At 40.2% G+C, this 22,616-nt stretch overlaps 1 protein-coding gene and 1 long non-coding RNA gene across 2 annotated transcripts in view; one reads left to right on the top strand and one right to left on the bottom strand.

Moving 5' to 3' along the window:
• Nucleotides 1–22,616, top strand: part of LAMB4 (laminin subunit beta 4) — a 245,791-nt gene that overhangs the window by 15,574 nt on the left and 207,601 nt on the right. Inside the window, exons 3-5 of the mRNA XM_073619678.1 lie at nucleotides 3,068–3,203; nucleotides 4,967–5,040; nucleotides 9,981–10,169. Coding sequence (XP_073475779.1) covers nucleotides 3,068–3,203; nucleotides 4,967–5,040; nucleotides 9,981–10,169 — 399 coding nt within the window. The remainder of the gene's footprint in view (nucleotides 1–3,067; nucleotides 3,204–4,966; nucleotides 5,041–9,980; nucleotides 10,170–22,616) is intronic.
• The window catches only part of LOC141131889 (uncharacterized), a 172,178-nt gene that overhangs the window by 9,969 nt on the left and 139,593 nt on the right, over nucleotides 1–22,616 (bottom strand). The gene's annotated exons all lie outside the window — the stretch shown is intronic.

Below are 22,616 nucleotides of genomic sequence, written 5' to 3'. Positions count from 1 at the left end.
AGGTTAATTGTCGTCCTATGTACAGATACTCCAGTGTCTGCTGTGGAACTCTGCAGTTCCTCCTGGGTTACCTTAGGTATCTGTGCTGCCTCTCTGATTAATGCCCTCCTTGCCCGGTCCGTGAGTTTTGGTGTGCGGCCGTCTCTTGGCAGCTTTGCTGTTGTGCCATGTTTTTTCCATTTGGTTATGATAGATTTGATGGTGCTCCTAGGGATCATCAAATATTTGGATATTTTTCTATAACCTAACCCTGACTTGTACTTCTCAACAACATTGTCCCTTACTTGTTTGGAGAGTTCCTTGGTCTTCATGGCAGTGTTTGGTTAGTGGGGTGCCTCTTGCTTAGGTATTGCAGTCTCTGGGGCCTTTCAAAAAGGTGTGTATATGTAATGACAGATCATGTGACACTTAGATTGCACACAGGTGGACATCATTTCACTAATTATGTGACTTCTGAAGGTAATTGTTTGCACCGGAGCTTTATATGGGCTACTTATCAGTTTTTTATTTCTGAAAAATAGTTTTATGTATATATTTTTCTAATTTTACTTCACCAACTTAGTTTATTGTGTTCTGATCCATCACATATAATTCAGATTAAAAATACATTGAACTAAAGGCTGTAATGTAACAAAATATGTAAAAAGCCAAGGGGGTGAATACTTTTGCAAGGCACCGTATATGTTCTCCTTTACCTGGTCTCTTGAGTTTGGGAGCTGGGGCCATATTTTCGTGATCATCATTCCTCAAATAAGACTGCCTTGGGATCCTTGTTTGCACTTGTTTTTTGCTGACTTTCCAAAAAGAGGTCATTGGGGTCGGGCGGGGGGATTTGTACTGTCCTAACATTTTAGGGCCTCAAGAAATGACATAAGCTATCAGGACTGATCAAATTTCAAATATATACAGTGCCTTGAAAACATATTCATATCCCTTGAAATTTTCCACATTTTGTCCTGTTACAACCAAAAACATAAATGTATTGTATTGGGATTTTATGTGATAGACCAACACAAAGTGGCTCATACTTGTGAAGTGGAAGGAAAATGATAAATGTTTTTATCATTTTTTTTACAAATAAATATGTCAAAGGTGTGGCGCGCATTTGTATTCAGCCCCCTTTACTCTGATACCCCTAACTAAAATCTGGTGGAACCAATTGCCTTCGGAAGTCACCTAATTAGTAAATAGAGTCCCCTTGTGTGTAATTTAATGTCAGTATAAATACAGCTGTTCTGTGAACACCTCAGAGGTTTGTTAGACAACATCAGTGAAAAAAAAGGGTCATGAAGGCCAAGGAACACACCAGACAGGTCAGAGATAAAGTTGTGGAGAAGTTTAAAGCAGGGTTAGGTTATAAAAAAAATCCCAAGCTTTGAACATCTCACGGAGTACTGTTCAATCTATCATCTGAAAATGGAAAGAGTATGGCACAACTGCAAACCTACCAAGACATGGCTGTCCTCCTAAACTAAAGAGAGCAATAATCAGAGAAGCAGCCAAGAGGCCCATGGTAACTCTGGAGGAGCTGCAGAGATCCACAGCTCAAGTGGGAGAATCTGTCCACTGGACAACTATTAGTCGTACACTCCACAAATCTGGCTCTTATGGAAGAGTATCAAGAAGAAAGCCATTGTTGAAAGAAAGCCATAAGAAGTCCTATTTGCAGTTTGCGGGAAGCCATGTGGGGGACACAGCAAACATGTGGAAGAAGGTTACCTGGTCAAATGTAACTTTTTGGCCTAAAAGCAAAACACTATGTGTGGCGGAAAACTAACAGTGCACATCACCCTGAACACACCATTCCCACCGTGAAACATGATGGTGGCAGCATCATGTTGTGGGGATGCCTTTCTTGAGCAGGGACAGGGAAGCTGGTCAGAGTTAATGGGAAGATGGATGGAGCCAAGAACAGGGCAATACTAGAAGAAGACTGGGGTGGAGGTTCACTTTCCAGCAGGACAACAACCCTAAACATACAGCTAGAGCTACAATGGAATTCTTTAGATCAAAGCATATTCATGTGTTAGAATGGCCCAGTCAAAGTCCAGACCTAAATCCAATTGAGAATCAGTGGCAACACTTGAAAATTGCTGTTCACAGGCGCTCTCCATCCAATCTGACAGAGCTTGAGGTATTTTGCAAAGAAGAATGGGCGAACATGTCACTCTCTAGATGTGCAAAGCTGGTAGAGACATCCCCAAAAAGACTTGCAGCTGTAATTGCAGCAAAAGGCAGTTCTACAGCAAAGTATTTATCATTTATCATTTTCCTTTCCACTTTACAATTATGTGCCACTTTGTGTTGGTCTATCACATAAAATCCCAATAAAATACATTTACGTTTTAGTTGTAACATGACAAACTGTTGAAAATTTCAAGGGGTATGAATACTTTTTCAAGGCACTGTATACCATAGTCGTAGACGTTATAACTTTCACACAAACCAATTAATGAGATTTTGTTTTATCAAAGATATGTATCAGAATACATTTTAGTCTAAATTTATGTCGAAATATGATTTTATAGGATATGTTTTATGACAGAAAGTAGAAAATATTGTTTTTTTTCTACATTTTTTTCGTTTCGAGATCAACTACCACCAAATGATAGCTCTATTTGTGTGAAAAAAAATGTTAAACATTTTATTTGGATTCAATATTGCATGACTGCACAATTAACAATAAAAGTACCACAGTGCTGAATAGCAAAAAATGTCCCAAGAAGGGTGTAAAACCTTCTTGTTAAAAAAGATGAGGTAGTAAAATTCAATCCTTACAGTAATGCATATTACAGAAAACAGTGAGGTTTGTTCAGGTTTGCTTGTGCTGAAGTGAAGTTCTAAAAATCTGCAGTGTTCTATGCATACGATGTGCTGATGGTGATATCAAGTTCCCTGAATATCACATATTTTGTAAGTTATTTACTGGTAATACTTCTGGTAATCTGCCCCCCTTCCACCGTGCGCTGCGGGACATTCTGTGGGATACTGCTAGGGTAAATAAAATGTCAAGGAATTGGTCTATTGTCAACTTTTTACTAATACTTCTGATTTTATTTTATTTTAGGATGATCAGAAATGTTTTATGTGTGATTCCAGATATCCATATGATCCTTATAATCACCCAAACAGTCACCAGATTGAAAATGTTATAACAACATTTGATTCAGATTGGAAGAAAACGTGGTGGCAATCGGAAAATGGTAAATGATAACAGACATCACATATACCAGTAAACTTTTGTTCTAAGGCAGCCCATAACACATACATTCCATTTTTCTCAATTGTACCTGAGATATACTGTATATAGCAGACAACAATCTGATTAACTGATTCCTAATAAAACAAGGTATAGAGATGATACTCTTGCCCTTGGGTTTAAACGTGAAAGATTTCTATACAGGGAGCTGTAATCTGGCAGTGCTGAGTGTGGTGCATTTATACCACAGACTAGTGCTGTGTTTTTATATTTCATTTATTTTTAAACAGAGATATTGGACTCTAAGAACTAGCCACCGGTAAACTATTTCCTTGAAAAAAATTCTGCTATATTTTGCCAACTGAAAATGTGGATGAATTTTTTTCACAGTTAATAATTCCAAAGTACCAACAGTGTTTTACTTCAGTATAAAGCCATATTACCTCTATCGCAGAAGTAGTTTGTCTTCGACTGTTATAGTTCTGAGTTAGCTTCTGTCCAGAGCTCCACAGGCAACCTATACGTGGCTAGGTGTCTGGGAATGATTCCACAATATAACATCTGATAAAGCATCTGAAAACAGTAAATTTCACTTTACCAGCCCATTAAATGGTTCCATCTCAGGAGAATTTTTTTTTCTGCATCGCATACAAGCACATTATGTGAGACTTACCTTAAAACAAAGCCCTCCAGTGGTGCGCTTGGATCTTGGATCTAGAAATCTTCATTTACTGACATCACATACCACTAAGGGCTAGTTTCCACCAGAACACAAGGGTTAAAATGCATACCATTTACCACCAGCATTATGATGAAGGAAAACTTTAATAAACACATTATTTCAGCAGACACCAAATTTACATTGGAAGATGTTAAAGATAAAAAAACTGGCCTTTTTGGCTCTGAAATCCTGAGTATTAAAATGTACAGGAAAACAACACATATAGACTAGTATGTCAAGTCTGACATACTCGCACTCCTCCAATCACAGGAAAGCGAGTTGGGAGTCATTAAATTCGGTACTCAGGTCAAGCAGGTGACAATCAGTCTTCAGCCTGACCACTGGAGTGGTAAGTGGGGTGCCCCAGGGGTCTGTCTTGGGACCAATTCTATTCAATTTATTCATAAATGATAAAGAGGATAGGATAAACAGCTCAATCTCAGTTTTTGCGGACGACACAAAATTAAGCAGGGCAATAACTTTACTTCAGGATATAAAAATTTTACAGAAAGACCTGAACAAAATAACGGAGTGGGCAAATACATGGCAAATGAGGTTTAATGTGGAAAAATGTAAGGTAATGCACTTGGGGGTCCAAGTAGATCACAAATTGAGCAATAGCATGCAATGACAAGCTGCAGCTTCCAAAGCCAGCAGAATATTAGCATGCATAAAAAAAAGGCATATACTCCAGAGATAGAACGATAATCCTACCACTTTATAAAACTCTGGTTAGACCATCATCTGGAGTATTCTGTCCAGTTCTGGTCACTAGTCTTCAGAAGGGATGTGCTGGAACTGAAGAGAGTCCAAAAAAGGGCAACAAAACTAATAAGGGGACTGGAGGACCTCAATTACGAGGAACAACTGCAAACACTAAATTTATTCTCACTGGAGAAACAATGCTTGAGAGGAGATATGATAGCGATTTACAAATACCTCAATGGTGATCCCAATTAAAGAGGAAAATAATGTAAGATAAAAAATAATGTAAAAGTGGGACTATATTACCTCAAGAGACTTATATTTTATGTATTTTTTTTTAGGCATTGATTTCGTCAGCATTAGACTGGACTTAGAAACGTTGTTTCAGTTCAGCCATCTGGTGATTACCTTCAAGGTATTGTACAGTTTTATGTACTTAAATAACACAAATGTTATAACAATATAAGTGATGTATGTGACAAAAAGGCAGCAGCTCCATTCTTTTCACTTCTTCTGTTATATATGCTAACTTGTTCCAAAAATCTAATATGATCATTTTGTATTTTATTTTCTTTGAAAAATCAAATATTGTTATGTATAATTATTTCAAATTAGATGAATTAGATAAAAATCCGTTGCATTTTCTAAACACAAAAGCAAAATCCCAGAATTCTCCATTTTTGTATAGATATAAAGCAGTTCAACAACAACCAAAAGGCTTGTTCATGCCACCAGGACCATGCTTATTATACAAACATCAAAATGTATAACTGTAACCGAGTCTTATTTATACAATTAAATGGAAAGTTTCAGCTTCCGTGCATTGGCAGCTTTAGATCAGAGAATGTGTCACATTGCATACATTTTCCTGGCAGCTAACAACACTAGTTTAGATTAGGGTAAGTGTATTGGCTTACAGATTACAATATTGCATTGTTATTGCATTGAAATCCCACATTGTGCTGATTAACACTTCGCATCCAGGCCATTTCTGACACTTCGCTCCTACATGTCAAAAATCATAATTTCTTTGCTATAAAATTACATAGAACCCCCAAACATTATATATGTTTTTTTAGCAGAGACCCTAGAGAATACAATGGCGGTCATTGCAACTTTTTATCTTGCACGGTATTTGCGCAGCAATTTTTCAAACGCGTTTTTTTCTTTTAAAAAAACAGTTTCATGCTTAAAAAAAAAACAAAACAGCAAAGTTAGCCAAATTTTTTTGCATTGTGTGAAAGATGAAGTTATGCTGAGTAAATAGATACCTAACATGTCACGCTTCAAAATTGCACACGCTCGTGGAATGGCTCCAAACTTTGGTACTTAAAAATCCCCATAGGCGATGCTTTAAAATTTTTTACTGGTTACATGTTTTGAGTTACAGAGGAGGTCTAGGGCCAAAATTATTGCTCTCGCTCTAACGTTCACGGCGATACCTCACATGTGTGGTTTGAACACCGTTTTCATATGTGGGCGGGACTTACATATGCGTTCGCTTCTGCGTGTGAGCTCACGGGGACAGGAGCGCTTTAAAATTTTTTTTTTTTTTTTTATTGTTAATTTTACTTAAAAATTTTTATTTTGACACTTTTAAAAAATTTTTTTTTTTTTTTTGATCACTTTTATTCTTATTACAAGGAATGTAAACATCCCTTGTAATAGGAATATGACACAATCAGTCTTCTTTACAGTGAGATATGGGGTCAATAAGACCCCACATCTCACCTCTAGGCTGGGAAGCCTAAAATAAAAAAAAAAAATAAAACAATCGCCGCTTCACAGCCGAAGCGGCGCCGTTTTTTTGAATGCAGAGGCCGGGCGTGACGTCATAACATCGCGCCCGGCCTCCGAACGATCATAGAGACTCCGGCGACCATCTGGTCCGCCAGAAATCTCTATGGTGAACATCCGGCACCGGCGGATCCGCTATCCGACTCACCGATCGCTGAGGTGAGTCGGTAGAAGCACCGGAGGGCGGCGGGAGGGGGGGGATGTCCCATCTCGCCGCCCGTAAGAACGATCAAGCAGTGGAACAGCCGCTATGATCATTTTTATGGTGTACGGAATCGCCGGCTGAAAATGCCGGTATCTGAATGATGTCTGTAGCCTCAGGCATCATTCAGATATAAGCCCCGAAAGTCGAGGCCGTCATATGACGGCCTCCGGATGCCAAACGGTTAAGGATTAAAAAAAGAAAAAAAAGAGTATGTGTATGCACAAAACTGGCATAAGCCCTTTATCACATTCTTGTCTCAGAGCATGTTTTTGGCAGCTCACATTCATTGGTTGACATTATATTGAAGACATCAATAAAGATAAGCATTTTAATTTTATAAATAATACACGTGGCTAACTGCATTTTTTTCTTTATGAACTATATGATTATGCATAGAGTGTCATGATATACAATTAATTTAAAAATAATTACTAAGTGCAAAATCTGTTAAAACTCATTTGTCATATAACTGATTAGGAGCTGGAAATGAAGAGCATGGCCTTTTGCACAATTCCTACATGAGCACCACTAGAAGATAAGACAGGGCATGCAAGGGCAATAGAAGGGAACAAGTGACCAGGTACAGGAACTTATCAATGCTAGTATAGGATGTTCAGGAGTACAGCTGGTAATACAATGAGAATGCAGCGGGTTCAAATACAAGTGCAGTGAGGTAACAAGCATAGAGCCAGTAACAGATGAGCAGTGAACTTCCAAAATTGTACACAAAGTCAAGGTCAGGAACAGACCAAGCTCTGCAATGTGCTGGCAGTGAGCCATGTCAGCAAGCAGAATCTTGATCAAAAGTCCAGGTTGCAGTTGGTAGCAGAGCTAATGAACAACCATTGACAGAAAAGAAAAGTTCAACAGGTCAGGGGACATTCAAGGGCAAGGCTCAGCTTTTAAAAGCCCGCTTGGCACCAGTGTTCATGTAGTATGTGCTCATGTATCTGCATTGACATGTGCTTTTAGTCATCTGTCTGGCTAGGCTTCTGTGCAGGGAAACACTTGCACACTTATGCCCCGTACACACGGTTGGACTTTGTTCGGACATTCCGACAACAAAATCCTAGCATTTTTTCCGACAGATGTTGGCTCAAACTTGTCTTGCATACACACGGTCACACAAAGTTGTTGGAAAATCCGATCGTTCTGAACGCGGTGACGTAAAACACGTACATTGGGACTATAAACGGGGCAGTGGCCAATAGCTTTCATCTCTTTATTTATTCTGAGCATGCGTGGCACTTTGTCCGTCGGATTTGTGTACACACGATCGGAATTTTCGACAACGGATTTTGTTGTCGGAAAATTTTATATCCTGCTCTCAAACTTTGTGTGTCGGAAAATCCGATGGAAAATGTGTGATGGAGCCTACACACGGTCGGAATTTCTGACATCAAGGTCCTATCACACATTTTCCGTCGGAAAATCCGACCGTGTGTACGGGGCATTATGTGCATGTGCAGATGATTCAATGTTCCTGACACATACATAATGCTTTAATAAGTATATAATGGTGGATATGAAAATGCTTCACTTGAGACCAGGAAGACAGTACACCATGTTAGAAACCTGATATAGAAATATGGGTCCTCCTCAACCAATTCATTAAACACAAAAGTGTACATTAGATATGCAAAAATAGAGTAAACAGGGTCACTCCCCTGCTACAATATATATGAGGGTTAATAACTCTTAATAAAAAGTTGGTGAAACTAGCAGCCGCTATAGTACTATACATCATAATCCATGAGCCATAAAGTTAATTCCAAGAAAAGTCCTTAAAGCAAAGCAGCGCTTCCAAATGATATGTTGTGCAGCGTTAGGTGACAGTATAATAAAAAACACCCAGTGGGACAAATCCGGTAAAGTGCTTGGGCGATAGTTCATATGAAATTGTCAGGTGTATGGAGAATCCACCTTCACCGCACCACGTGATTCCACTCCCCTAGGGATTGCACTTACCAGAATTATGTCAAATCACGCTTTGGATATGTTATGCCCAGACAGTAATATCAAGGGGTTATCTTCCAGGATACCTCAAGTAGTTCACCACGATAATGGATTGGTGCACTCCAATTCACATTATTCTCACTCACATGGTCATAAGCAGTTCCATCCGTGTATAAAAGCAAGGGAGATGTGGCTGTATAGAAACAAGAACATTCACCGAAAAATGAAGAGGCAGTGGGCATCATCACAACTTTGTTTTGCTGACTTACTGAAAAATATGCTGGAGCATTTTTGTACAGGGTTCACAGATCAGTCCTGGAATGCGCACACAGGGTTCACAGAGCAGTCTTGAAGGCATAAATCATTACTCTGCCACACAAATATGGAGAACGTTTTTTATTATGTCCTCCCATTAAAACTCCTGTGGACTATCTGCACCTCCCATGCTGGTGATCAATGTGGAGAGTCCTTCTTCCCTCACGGAATGGAGATAGAAACAACCAGAGCAGAAAAATCTACAGGTTGATGTGACTGCTCTAATACAGAATAAGGTGAACAGGGAGGTGATTGAGCCCTAACTTCTCCTCAGCAGCATAATTCTGGCAAGTGGTGTGGTGAAGGTGGATTCTCCATACACTTGACGATTTCATATGAACTATCGCCCAAGCACTTTACTGGATTTGTCTCACTAGGTGTTTTTTATTATACTGTCACCTAACGGTGCACAACATATCATTTGGAAACGCTGATTTGCCTTAAGAACTTTTCTTGGAATTAACTTTATGGCTCATGGATTATGTACATTAGATATATCAATTATCTAAAGTCAATATCTATTAGTATTGCCCAACATGTAGCTTTGCTTTCTTATTGGTCCAGCGGCAGAGGAAGGAGGAGGGCGCTAAACTTCTGAGATACTGGGCTGCGGCCCTGTCTCCCGGAAGTGGGGAACGGTACCTGTCAAAAACAGGTACCTGGTTCCCCCTCCCCCTGAAAGGTGCCAAATGTGGCACCGGATGGGGGGGAGACGGATTAAGTGGAATTAACATTTTTGAGTGGAACTCTGCTTTAACAACAATTTTTCATTGTACATGAAATGCTTGTCTCTCTGTTCTTCCAACTATTCTTGATTGTAATAACAGTTCCCATCTTTATATATACATTGCCCTTCAAGATACTCCCAATTACATTTTCTTAGAATACTTATACAAACCTAAAAACTAATTTGATGAGGTGCCATTTAATCCACCAGTATGTTTTTCTGGCAGAAATTAGAGAAAACACTAGAAGGTTTAGAACACAGGAACCAGAGTGTGAAAGGCAGGGATGCTAATCACTTAGCCACCATGCTGTCCATTCTTATGCGTTATAATATATTTTTATTGCATATTTTGCAGTCATTTCGTCCAGCAGCAATGCTGGTTGAACGATCTCGTGACTTTGGACAAACATGGAAAATATTTAAATACTTTGCTCTGAATTGTGCGTCAGCTTTTCCTGGAATTCCAGAAGGACATGCTGATGATGTCGGAGATGTGGTTTGTGACTCTAGGTATTCAGACATAGAGCCATCCACAGAAGGAGAGGTAATGTCTTTACTTGTGACTTCAGAGCCTTACTACTTAGTGGCAATACAAACATGCATCTGTCGTTATGAACTAAATGTTTAATTGTTTAATTTGCATTTGAAATTATAAATTTTCTTTAAAACAGATATACTAATGCATAGTGCTATAGAGACATTCTAAAGGGCTGCCCCATGCCCATAATAGCACAATAAAATTAAATAAGATAGGATTTTTTAGGTGCAAATACCAGGAATGAACCATATACAAAGCATAATAAAACATTTTATTCAATATAAATGTTAAAATAATATAAAAACAAGTTGTTGCATTAAATATAAATCTCTGACACTATTTCACATCCAGTAGTACATTATAAATATACATCATATCCTTCTCCAATGACATAGAGGAATAAACGTAAATCAAGTACAGAATATCAAAGTCTAGATGTGAATCCTCAACATGTTTCACGATTAATGCTTCATCAGGAGGAGTGTCAATGCTGATGATAAAAAATATATATACATCATTAAGTGACAAGCACATATTGGTCCCAGCAAGAAAGGGGACCCAATGCTGTTCACACAGATATACCTTAGTTATCGAAAGCATATTGTTAATTACAGCTGATACGTGTACAGGAAATGCCAGCATGCCAACAGGGAGGAAGACCCCACCAGGAGGCGGCAAGCACCCAGGGACCAACACACAGGTTACCATTGTAAAGGAGGCCACAACACGCAGTGCAGCCGCCGGTCACCTTGCAACCAGGATGTCTTGGTAATGGAACGAACAGGATGACAGGCATTAACCGCAGCGTCCCACCAAGGATTAATTTCGGGCAACCCAAATTGCACAAAACTAAACTCCACATAACATCCAAACCAAAAAACCCAATATGAGAACCAATAACATATTACACATAGAAAACTTGGTCAGTCTATATCTTAAAAAAAAAAAGGGAAAAGGGATTAAAGAAGGGGAAAAGGAAGAGTGCCATGATCAATCCACACATCCTAAAACCCCAAACAGCGCAAGGGCAGTGGCAATAATTTTATTATACTACTGCATAGTTTGCACATGGAATTTACTTGATATAGGCAATAAAAATGTAAGTATGTTAGGAAAATTAGAATATCTCTTGAGGCAAAATTAAAAAAAAAAAAAAAGTCATGCACAAGGTTTCCATCAACTATTCACTTTACCATAATGCACATTTTTATCAGTTATTTCTGCCTTCTCCCTTATTTGAATCTGGTTTCCTGTGCCAGACCAACAATGCTACTCAAATGGCTTATCCCCCCCCCCCCCCCGCCCCAGGCTTTATAGCAACCGGAAGTATTGGTGCTTCATCATTTATTCATTAATACTCTTCCCATCTGATTTTTTCACCTATTGCACATGTGCCAATATGTGAGCTCTGACAAAACTCAGTAATGACAGGGATGTACATCTATTTTGCATGCACTGGTCTCAAATCCACAGAGCTTTGCCTGCTGCTTACTGTGCAGAAGACTGAGGGGGGAGGTTGGTGGCCATGTGACTGCATGTAAGCAGATAAAAAAAAGGTATTGCAAAATAAATGCTTATGAAAGAAACATATTGCAATGATAAAGCTAGGATAGAGGGAGCATTTTGTCCATTGTTTTTCTACTGTCATTTTTTGTACTTTATCTACAATGCAAATAACATGTTAGCAATCCATATAAATGTATTAGAAGTTAAAAAAATATTATAAAGTACACAGTTTGTAATTGGATACTTAGGCATTTTCTACAATGAGTCCTTTATGACAGATTTGTCATTTTTTAAATACAAAACAAACATGCTAAATAATTAATAGTTATCATCATCGCTTGGTTCTATTGGGGTGGAAACATAGGAAATGAATGTTTTGTGAAGGTTATATACTTGTCATTACAATGCATCAGATTAGTCATATACTTATTATATTAACATGTGTAATTCATTTTCTATTGCACAGTCCTGCTCCATCTGTTCAGGTATGCAGACCATCTCATAAGCATGTCTTGGTCTTTAATCTGTGGACATGTTCATCTGGTTTGCATTGACTGTATTGCAAATATATTTAATTTAACCAACACTGACATTGAAATTCCAAATAAAGACAAGTGTATATCTGAGGAAATGCAGGATTACTTCATTTCACTTATATAGTTACCCCTGTAGAGCAAGGTTCCTTAAACGTTTTAATATGAGGACTTAAATAAGAAAATTATTACTGCACTGAGACCCAATAACAATAGAAACTAAATAATAATAAAACTAAATAAACAAACAAACAAACAAACACTAAACATGTTTACTATTCAAATATAGTTCTTTTTTTTTATTTGTGAAGTAAAAATCTAACATATTGTTAATAAACAACTTTAATTAAAAAATAGATTTCAGAGCATAATTCCTATAGCATTGTGAAAGATCCCTTGACACTTTGTTGAGAACAATAATAAAATGTGCGCATATAAGAGACCCAGATAGGGAGGTCGTTTGCACCATGCTGGCCCATGTTCCACCTGGCTTCCTCTAGGATGGGATAATCACCTACCTATTGTTCCAATAGATATCCTACCATATTTTGTCATTTTCCTTTGCCTGAAGACCACCTTTTTCACATTCCCGGCCTAAGGCCTATCGCCCAGAATAAAGGAATGTCCAGTCCAAAAGGCTTTTCAACACGTTACTGCATAACTCAAACATGGTTCAATAGATTTCTTGTAGCACAGTTCTGTTGTAACATGTCATCCATTCACATGACTCACAGAGCAGGAGTCTAAGCACAAAGCACTGTTCCTTAGTACATAATATTCTGAACAGTAGCTCTTCAAGTGCAGAACACACATATAAGTCTCAGAACCCTTATGACCATCTTCCTAGATGTTCAGTCTCCTTAATCAAATGTTGCTCACACATGTTATACCTTCCCCTCACACAAAGGGAGATCCTCCATAGGTCCAAAAGCCTTTCCAAACCAAGCCACGGGACCCACTAGGAGAGGGTCATTGGGAAACAAGGTTTCTCTTACTGCTCCCAAAGTGTCCTATCTGGATACCCTGGTGGTTCAACCCTGCAGAGGGCTCTCTCTCTCTCACTGTTAATAGACAGGCTACATCAGGTCAGGGGTGTCCTGCTCTCCATACCCCTTCTCCTATGTACCCCACCCACAGCTGACATATAAAGGGGTGCTATGTTCACCTACTACTTCACTACAGGAGGGGCAACAGTTAAAGGGCACCAACGCCTGACAACACATTGCAGCAGTAAACATCTGGTATCACCACACTTACCTGAAAGTAGGAGGGATGAAAACGGGCTAGAACCTATGCATTTCTCTTACATTGCTCACTCTCTTAGACACTCACGCTTTGTCTTCCAGTCTGTCACTGCTAAGTTAGGCAGGGGGTTGTTCATACTGGATGTTTACAGTAGAAAGAACCAATATCAGGCATGAGCAGCTGTCTTTGCCACTGCATTGTCTATATATTCTCACTCCTAAATCGGGGAAGGGGGGACCTATACAAAAGGGGAGGAACCCATACAAAATTGGTTCATGATCCAATTAAAGTCACAACCCATCATTTAAAGGCAGCACCATAGCAACTGGAATTTATTTGTATGACAGATGAATACCCTCTGCATATTCCTTATATTAATTTTAAAGAGCCAGCAATGGGGCTGTTTCAGTAGAAAAGGATAAAACTCAATGGTGATCAGTAAAACCTCCAAAATAGAGGTAGCTGTAAACTATTGTGGAGACCTAAACACTCCAGTGTCATCCTTGTCACTGCAGCTCCATCTCTCTTCATACTCCAAAATAGAGGTGCACTTCACTTTCTCTGACATAACAAGCAGTTCAGAAGTAGTTACTACCAATGGCCATTCATCCTACAGTTATTGTGTGGTGGCCAGGTCTCAGCACATTGTAACAATGATCTCACATTGTTTACTGGCAAGATCACCAGATACAAAAACAATTAATGCAAGCCTCTTGCAAAAAGGACTAGTGTCCCCATGCTCAAAGAAGGATAAGCTAACAGAATTTACCATTTTTATTTTGGGTTTACATATACATTATCATTTATAGGCACAAGAAAATATTATGAGAATAAATATTATTGATGCTATTTGGAAACATAAAACAGAAAATATATTGTAATATGCTTAAAGGGCACTAGATAGCACCGTATTCTGCACTCTTTTCAGTAGCTCAGACTTACATTTCAACAACGTAAATATATAGAGCTATGGGCACACCCAGTTTTAATTTGGTTGATATTTTGTTCCACACCAGGCCAATGACAGCAGCATTTATTCAGACAGCATGAACTTTAATAATGTTCTAATGTCTTACATCAGCAGCATGCCCAAAACACTTTATAAATCCCCAAACCATTATACTTTCCAGTAGATGACCAACTACATAGTTACATAGTTAGTCAGGTTGAAAAAAGACACAAGTCCAAAAAAAAAATCATACAATCCCATATACACAACCCTTTACCCACAGTTGATACAGAGGAAGGTGAAAAACCCCAGCAAAGCACGATCCAATTTGCTATAGCAGGGGAAAAATTCCTTCCTGATCCCCCAAGAGATATTCAGATAATCCTGCTTTTGCAAAATCCATGTATACCACGTCCACAGCCACCCCACTATCCAAGGTTTTACTTACCTCCTCATGAAAATAAATCCGATTTGTTTGACAACTTCTGTCTTTCATGAATCAATGCTGTCTGTTGCTTAAAATGTTTTTTTTCAGCAAGAACTCATCTATGTGGTCTTTTATTAAACTCTTCAGTATCTTCCCAACTATAGAAGTTAAACTAACAGGTCTATAGTTACTTGGTAGATTTTGACCCCTTTTTAAAATTAGGCACCGCATTGTCCCTACGCCTATCCAGTGGTACTATTCCAGTCATTAACAAGTCCCTAAAAATTAGATACAATGGCTTCAAAATGACAGAGCTCAATTATTTTAGGATCCGTGGGTTGATTCCATCTGTTCCAGGGGCTTTATCCACCTTTATTCTGTCTAAATATTTCTGGACCATATCACTTTTGAGCCATTGTGGATCATTTGGGGCTGTCATTCAATACCATTCCCATTATTGACTAGAGCTCCCCCATGCTCCTTTGTATGCACAGAGCTGAAGAAAGTATTTAATACATTTGCCTTCTCTTTGTCCCCAGTCACCCACTCCAGATTATTTTGTAAAGGGCCTACATGCTCAGACCTGACCTTTTTACTATTAATATTTTTGAAGAATTTTTGGGGGTTTGTCCTACTATCTGTTGTTTGTTTTGAATTTTTGCGTCCTTTTTACATATTCTGTTATATTCTTAATATTCTTTGTAACATTTAAACGATGATAGTGTTCCTTCAGTTTTATCTTTTTAAAATATTATATTATTATTATATTATTATTTATAGCGTTTTTAACTTTGGCCATGAGCCACATACAGTAGGTTTTATCTTCAGCCTTTTAAACGTATTGCCCATGGGAATATAATCACATACAGTTAGTTCACATACAGTCCTTTTGAAGAATTTGCATTTCTGTTCTGTGTTCATCAATGCCAATATTCCCTCCCGTAACAAACAAATGGCCCCTGCCCCCACCTATAACTGGCCTTCACAGCAAGGAGCACCTGGAAGGGCAAACGCATAAAAGACAAAAATAGAACATTCCATAGCTCAATTCATCAACCAGTCTGCTGACAAACCGAATTAACCTGTCCAACAGTCTGTGTTAAAAACAGTTAGCAAGCACACATTTGCAAACGCATGCAGAAGCTGCAAGGCCTCTTCACGGCACCCTGTGTATGCTTGCAGTCCTAAATGCTACTGAATTTATGAGCGTCTCCACAGTGGGAGCACATGCATTCAATGGATAGATGAGGGGCAGGTGGGCCTTGAGGCAGCCCAATCCCCTTAAAGGAACAGCACACTGGACACCCAGCACATAGCACAGTGGCAGCGAAGGTGCCCAGTGTGTCCCCAGACCATATTTACACCAGTAACATAACAAATTGCCCCTGCCCCACCTATAACTGGCCTTCACAGCAAGGAGCACATGAAAGGGCAAACGCATAAAAGACAAAAATAGAACATTCCATAGCTCAACTCACCAACCAGTCTGCTAACAAACTGAATTAACCTGTCCAACAGTCTGCATTAAAAACAGGGGTTTAGTTAGCATGCATTTGCAAATGCATGTGTAAGCTGCAAGGACTCTTCACGGCACCCTGTGTATGCTTGCAGTCCTAAACGCTACTGAATTTATGAGCGTCTCCACAGTGGAAGCACATGCATTCAATGGATAGATGAGGGGCAGGTGGGCTTGGAGGCAGCCCAATCCCCCTTAAAGGAACACTGCACACTGCTGCTGGGTGTCCAGTCCAGATTGTGCTAACTAAACCTCTGTTTTTAATGCAGACTGTTGGACAGGTTAATTTGGTTTGTCAGCAGACTGGTTGGTAAGTTGAGCTATGGAATGTTCTATTTTTGTCTTTTACAATAATCCCTCCCAGTCTAAGTCTTGGAGAGCAGCCCTCATCCTTGGAAAATTTGCTCTCTTAAAGTTAAGTGTTTTTATCTTTCCCATATGTGTTTGTTGCTTACAGCTAACATTAAATGAAGTCATGTTATGGTCACTGCTACCCAGATGTTCCGTTATATGAACATTAGTAAAAAGCTTTGCATGGTTTGAGATTACCAGGTTCAACAGAGCATCATTCCTAGTTGGGGCCTCAATAAACTGGACCATAAAATTGTCCTGTAATAGGTTTATAAATGTTTGCCCTTTAACTGTCCCAGCAGTGCCATTACTCCAGTCAATTTCCAGGTAGTTAAAACACCCCATTATTATCACCGTCCCAGCCCTTGCAGCCCTTTCCATCTGTGCAAGAAGCTAAATCTCCAACTCATCATTAACATTGGGCCTATAACAAATTCCAATGATTAACTGTGAACTACGCACATCTATATGCAGTTCCACACATAATGCTTCAGCCACATCACACTCTCCATCAACTAGGTCCTCTTTCACACTCACACTTTGAAATCACTTCTAACTTATTACATAGTTACATAGTTACATAGTTGGTGAGGTTGAAAAAAGACACAAATCCATCCAGTTCAACCTGTGTGTGTGTGCGTTTAAGTCAATAGTACGTTGTATAACCCTGTATTTTGTGGTAGTTAAGGTGCCCATCTAATAGTTTTTTGAAATTATCGATGGTCCCTGCTGATGCCACTGCTTGTGGAAGAGAATTCCACATCCTTACCGCTCTTATGCCCCATACACACGGTCGGATTTTCCGACGGAAAATGTGCTATTGGAGTGTGTTGTCGGACATTGCGACCATGTGTGGGCTCCATCGGACTTTTTCTATCGGATTTTCCGACACACAAAGTTTGAGAGCAGGCTATAAAATTTTCCGACAACAAAATCCGATCGCGTCAATTCCGACCGTGTGTGGCCAGTTCCGACGCACAAAGTGCCACGCATGCTCAGAAGAAATTCCGAGACGGAACAGCTCGGTCTGGTAAAATTAGCGTTCGGAATGGATACAGCAATTTCGTCACGTTGCAATGTTTTAAATTGTTTAATACGCACTCTCTTCTTCTTTATAATGTGAGAAGAATGAAGTAGTTTTGCTGCTCATATTCACACAGACTTCTCACAAACTTATTTCTTTATTATTTATCGGGATTCCCTCAATATATTTTGATTTGTCACATCTGACCAAATTTCTTTTTGGTTGTTTTTAAATAATTTTTTTTTTTAAGGCTGTTTTTTTATTTTTTTATTTTGTGCTTTACCCCATAATATTTTTGTGTGTGTTTTGTGTGTCAAGTTACCACAACACTATTGATATCTTGTATTATTTAATCTCAAGGAGATTGCTTGGTGTTGGTGTCTCTTGTTAATTTCACATAGTATTTTTGAAATGTACCTGCCTCCTCACAAACAAACTGTCCTTTTTGAAAAAAAAATTCCTTTATTAAGGGCTCAGAACCAAACAAAGAGGGAGGCAACGCTGGAGAAACAGCAGAAATTGGCGAAGCCTTTGACCCCCAGGGCAGACATCAATTCTTTTCCAGCAAAATTGGTGGCCTGAGGAGTCCTTATCTAAGGGAGTGCAGTCTGGTCCAGAAGTCCCAGAGATCCGGAAAGCAGCAGATGACATCTATGTCCCCAGGCTGTGGTACTACAAGAGCCTGCATCTTTTGCTAGACCAGACTGAACCCAGGGCCATCACTTTCTTGTCTTCTTTCCACACTTCTTTCCTTCCTTCCTTGGAGATGTGGCAGGAGGAGGAGTAGGACCTGGAGGAGGAGAAGGAGGAGTAGGACCTGGAGGAGGAGGAGGAGGAGGACTATGTGTGAGGTCACAAATGTGGGTAGCACATGTTATTTGGCCCCTCAACCCCTTATTGAGAGCTTCCAAAATTAGGAACTCACACAGGAGTCGTTGGCCCTCCTCCATCTGCATCATTTTGCAGGCAGTTATGCCAGCAAAGTCCTCCTGCACAGTGTGGGGGGTTCTCAGGGCCTCTGTAGCCTTCCAAAAGAGGCCTATGGCAGCCTCCTCTAGGTTACTCCTCTTCCTGCCACTTTGTCTTTGAAGGTGTAGGGGAGGGACCTGGATATCAGGCAGCCTGCTTGGCCCGGCCACCTCCTGGCTGAGACTTCCCTGTGTATGAAAAAGGGACATGGTTTTAGTTTGGGCTTCATCAATCACAATCAGAAATTATTAGTACTCCAATCTAACATCTAGTTAACATCATTGATTGGACAACCAGAAATATTTAGAAGAATGCTATACCTGGCTCAAGCTGGGCTCCTCCACATGCTGCTACTTGGAAGGCCCAGGTTGGACATCAGAATCCTCAGCTGGGGGGGAAGGAAGCGTGGAAGGAAGAGTGGAGAGTGCTGGCCTGGGTTCAGTCTGACCTGCCAGAAAATGCAGCCTGTCATAGTACCACAGCCTGGGGACATAAATGTCATCTGCAGCTCCTGATCTCTGGGAATCCTGGACCTTCTTGTGCTCCCTCTTGTGCTCCTCAGGCCACCAATTAGAACCTTCAAATAGATGATGTCTGCTGTGGGGATCACCGACTTCACAAATTGCAGCAAATTATCCAGCGCTGCCTTCCTCTTTGGTTCTTATATTCAGGGTGGTTTATCTGCCACAGACAGGGCAGCTCCCTGAACATATCAATGAAGATTTGCATCCATTTTCACTGCAAGACACAACACAAGACAAACCCTAATGTCAGCCTAAAGTCTACTAAACTTGTGCAAATACAGGCCTCAATCTAGAAGCAGTATAGGCCCAATGTTAAATCTTACCTTCGCTATCACGATCGGCGCCTCCGTTACTCCTTCCTCTGCTCACAAATCGTACGTGCTACGCAGGCGTGTTACACTTTATAGACACTGCGCATGCGTGAAACTCCGCCCGCCCCTGACGTTCTTTCTAGTCTATTCCCCGCCCCTTCTCGTTTGTCGCAGTGGGGGAAGAGCACATGGCGGAGACACAGCGGGTGTCTGATAATTACACCAACGAGGAGGAGGAGGAGGAGGAAGAAAGCCCGGAGCCAGAAACGTCTGATCCAGAAGGAGACGATATAAGGCATCAAATATGCCCTTTGGGGAGATGTTGGAGATGGTCGACATAATGAAAAGGGCCGACTATGACGGGAAGTATGGATCTTACCAAAACCCCAATGTCCAAAAGGCCAAGATCATGGCGAAAGTGGTCAAAAGTCTGCACCGGAATTTCGGAGTACGACGATCGAAAGATCAGCTCAGGAAGTGGTGGTCTGACCTAAAATTAAGAGAGCACGAGCAGTACAGAAAGATCCGGAGAGTGCTGCAAAAAAGTAAGTAGTTGTCCTGTGTTCCTATTCTTTTTATGTTTATTACGTTCGTGCTGCTCCATGTGCTTTTCTTAACTGTTGTCCAGTTTAAAATGGCAACTTTAATGTTCATGGGCACATTATTCGTTCGTATCAAACATTGTTCGTTCGGCCTAGAAAACACCATGGTTTTGGCCATATGCATTTGGCCACATTTTTTAGGGCATACTTGTCTGAAACTAATTTGGTTAGTTAGATGGGTTTGTAACTAGAATGAAATGCAAACTAGATTCTGTGTAAGGAGAGGACACTCAGCAGCAGTTTTCACATCTGGACGCTGGAGCACTAGTGTGGGACACAAGAACACCCTTTTTATTAGGGGGCCCCACACAGGTGCTCCAGTGTATACTATAGGGGTGTCTCCATCTGTGAAGCTTGGACAAGACAGGTAAAGTATTCAAGCTTGACAAAGGACAAGAAAAAATGCTACATCTTGGAACTCTGGCCACAAAAAAAATTGTACCACATTTCCAAACAATGTTTCATATTTATAGTTCTGCCATCAAATATCTGTGTGCTAAGTATACCATTTTTTTTTGACATAGGGGAGAAAAGACTCGGAGGACACCCCTCATCTGAGGAGACCAGAGACCCCCCACCTCTGGAAGAAGGGGAAATCCACCCAAGACAAACAGAGCAGGAGGAGGAAGATGTGGTGAAAATTGGCACCACAACAGGTGAGTGTCTGCAACCACAGGCTCAGGTAAGAGATGGATGCCGGCATATTTATAATACATGTTTTTTTTTTGTTTCTATCTTTTTAGGTTGTCGTGATGTTGTGGATCCAGATTCTTTCGCCTCGGAAAGTGCACAGATCCTGATCGGGGAGATCATGGGGTGTAATAGGGACTTGGAAAACATCAAGAAAAACCCTTTGTTTTTTGGTGTGCTACAATTTTTTTTAATTTTTTTTCAAATTCTAGAAAAGCCAAATTTTGAAGAGGCAAACAGTGTGTCCACATGTGCTATCTGCCATCACGGGAGATCAATGGACGCGTTTTGGGGGTGCAACCCCTTCCTCAATAATAAAGTAGCTGAGAGGAAGTGGTTGCACCCCCAAAACATGTCCCTTGATCTCCCATGATGGCAGCTAGCACATGTTGACATTCGGCTATTTGTGTGCATCTTTAAAATTAAAATTTGGCTTTTCCTGGGGTGACTTCACCCCATCTGAATGCAATATCAAACACAGTTTGTAAATACTCATGTCTGATATTGCCTTCAAGTTCTACCAAATGTGAACTTCGTAAGTTCAAGTTTTGTGTCTTTCTTTGTTTTAAACATGCCTGTTTTATCTTAAATGGACATTTCTACTTTTTCTAATGTGACCCCAAAAATTGTTATACAACAAACATGTTGGTTTGTTTTAAAAACCTTTTCTAAATGCACATGTGATTGTGCAGGTATTAAAAAGATTGTTAATCAAGAATGTGTGGATTATTGTCTCAACGCTACAACACTTTTGTGGTGCTCTAATTGCTGTTTTCTGTGACAATGGGTGTTATTTCCTAAGGGCAAATCCACTTTGCACTACAAGTGCAGTTTCAAGTGCACTTGTAGTGCAAAGTGTCTTTGCCTTTAGTAAATAACACCCAACAGTGCTTTGTAACGTTACACAATCACTCCATTTTCAGGACTCATCACATTTCTCTCAGGGTCAGCTAAAACAAACACAAGCAGTAAATGTCACCAAAGATTAGATTTTTTTTTTATTATTTGAAAAAGGTTTTAGACATTGTCTGGCATATTGATAGCCCCCCTACCCGCAAAGAATTCAAGGTATCTTAGCCGGATATCACGGGCACTTAGGGGGGGGCAAGCCAGGACGGCCAATTTCAAGCGCTGTCAGGGTTGGTTCATTTTGAATTCCGGCCTCAGGCCCAACTGAGCCAGCATAGTTGGCAGAATGTTGCCGTAAAAAGTTGTGTAGAACACAGCACGCCAGGATAATGTGATCCAGTTTGTACTCCGCCATATGTATTGGTGTAAGAAATAGGCGGAACCGTCTGGCCATGATTCCAAACGTGTTCTCCACCACTCTTCTGGCTCTGGCCAGCCAGTAATTAAAAACCCTCTGGTCCGGGGGGAGGGTCCTCATCAGGAATGGCCGCATAAGATGGTCCCCCACCGCAAATGCTTCATCAGCAACGAAGATGAACTCATAAGTAGCCGACACCACCGCCAACATCACAATACTATTGAACCCCTTCTAGTTGTAATAGTACGACCCCGAGTTGGGTGGTGGGACAAAGTGGATGTGTTTCCCATCAATTGCTCCTCCGCAGTTAGGAAAATCCCACCGCTGGGCAAAGTGGGAGGCCACAGTCTGCCATTCCTGTGGCGTGGAAGGAAACTGTGGAGTCAAAACAATAAAAAAAATAGTAATTTTGCACATAAACAGGGAAAGCAGATTACACACAAACATTCTTGGCCAACATCAAGATAACATTTTTTGGAGGGAGTTTTTAAAGACCAAAGTATAAGGTACACCTATTATATTCACCCTCCCCCCCACCC

The sequence above is a fragment of the Aquarana catesbeiana genome, linkage group LG03, assembly GCF_042186555.1.
Source record: "Aquarana catesbeiana isolate 2022-GZ linkage group LG03, ASM4218655v1, whole genome shotgun sequence".
Lineage (NCBI taxonomy): Eukaryota > Metazoa > Chordata > Amphibia > Anura > Ranidae > Aquarana > Aquarana catesbeiana.
The sequence above is the reverse complement of the archived record's forward strand: the minus strand, read 5'-3'. Positions and strand labels throughout refer to the sequence as shown.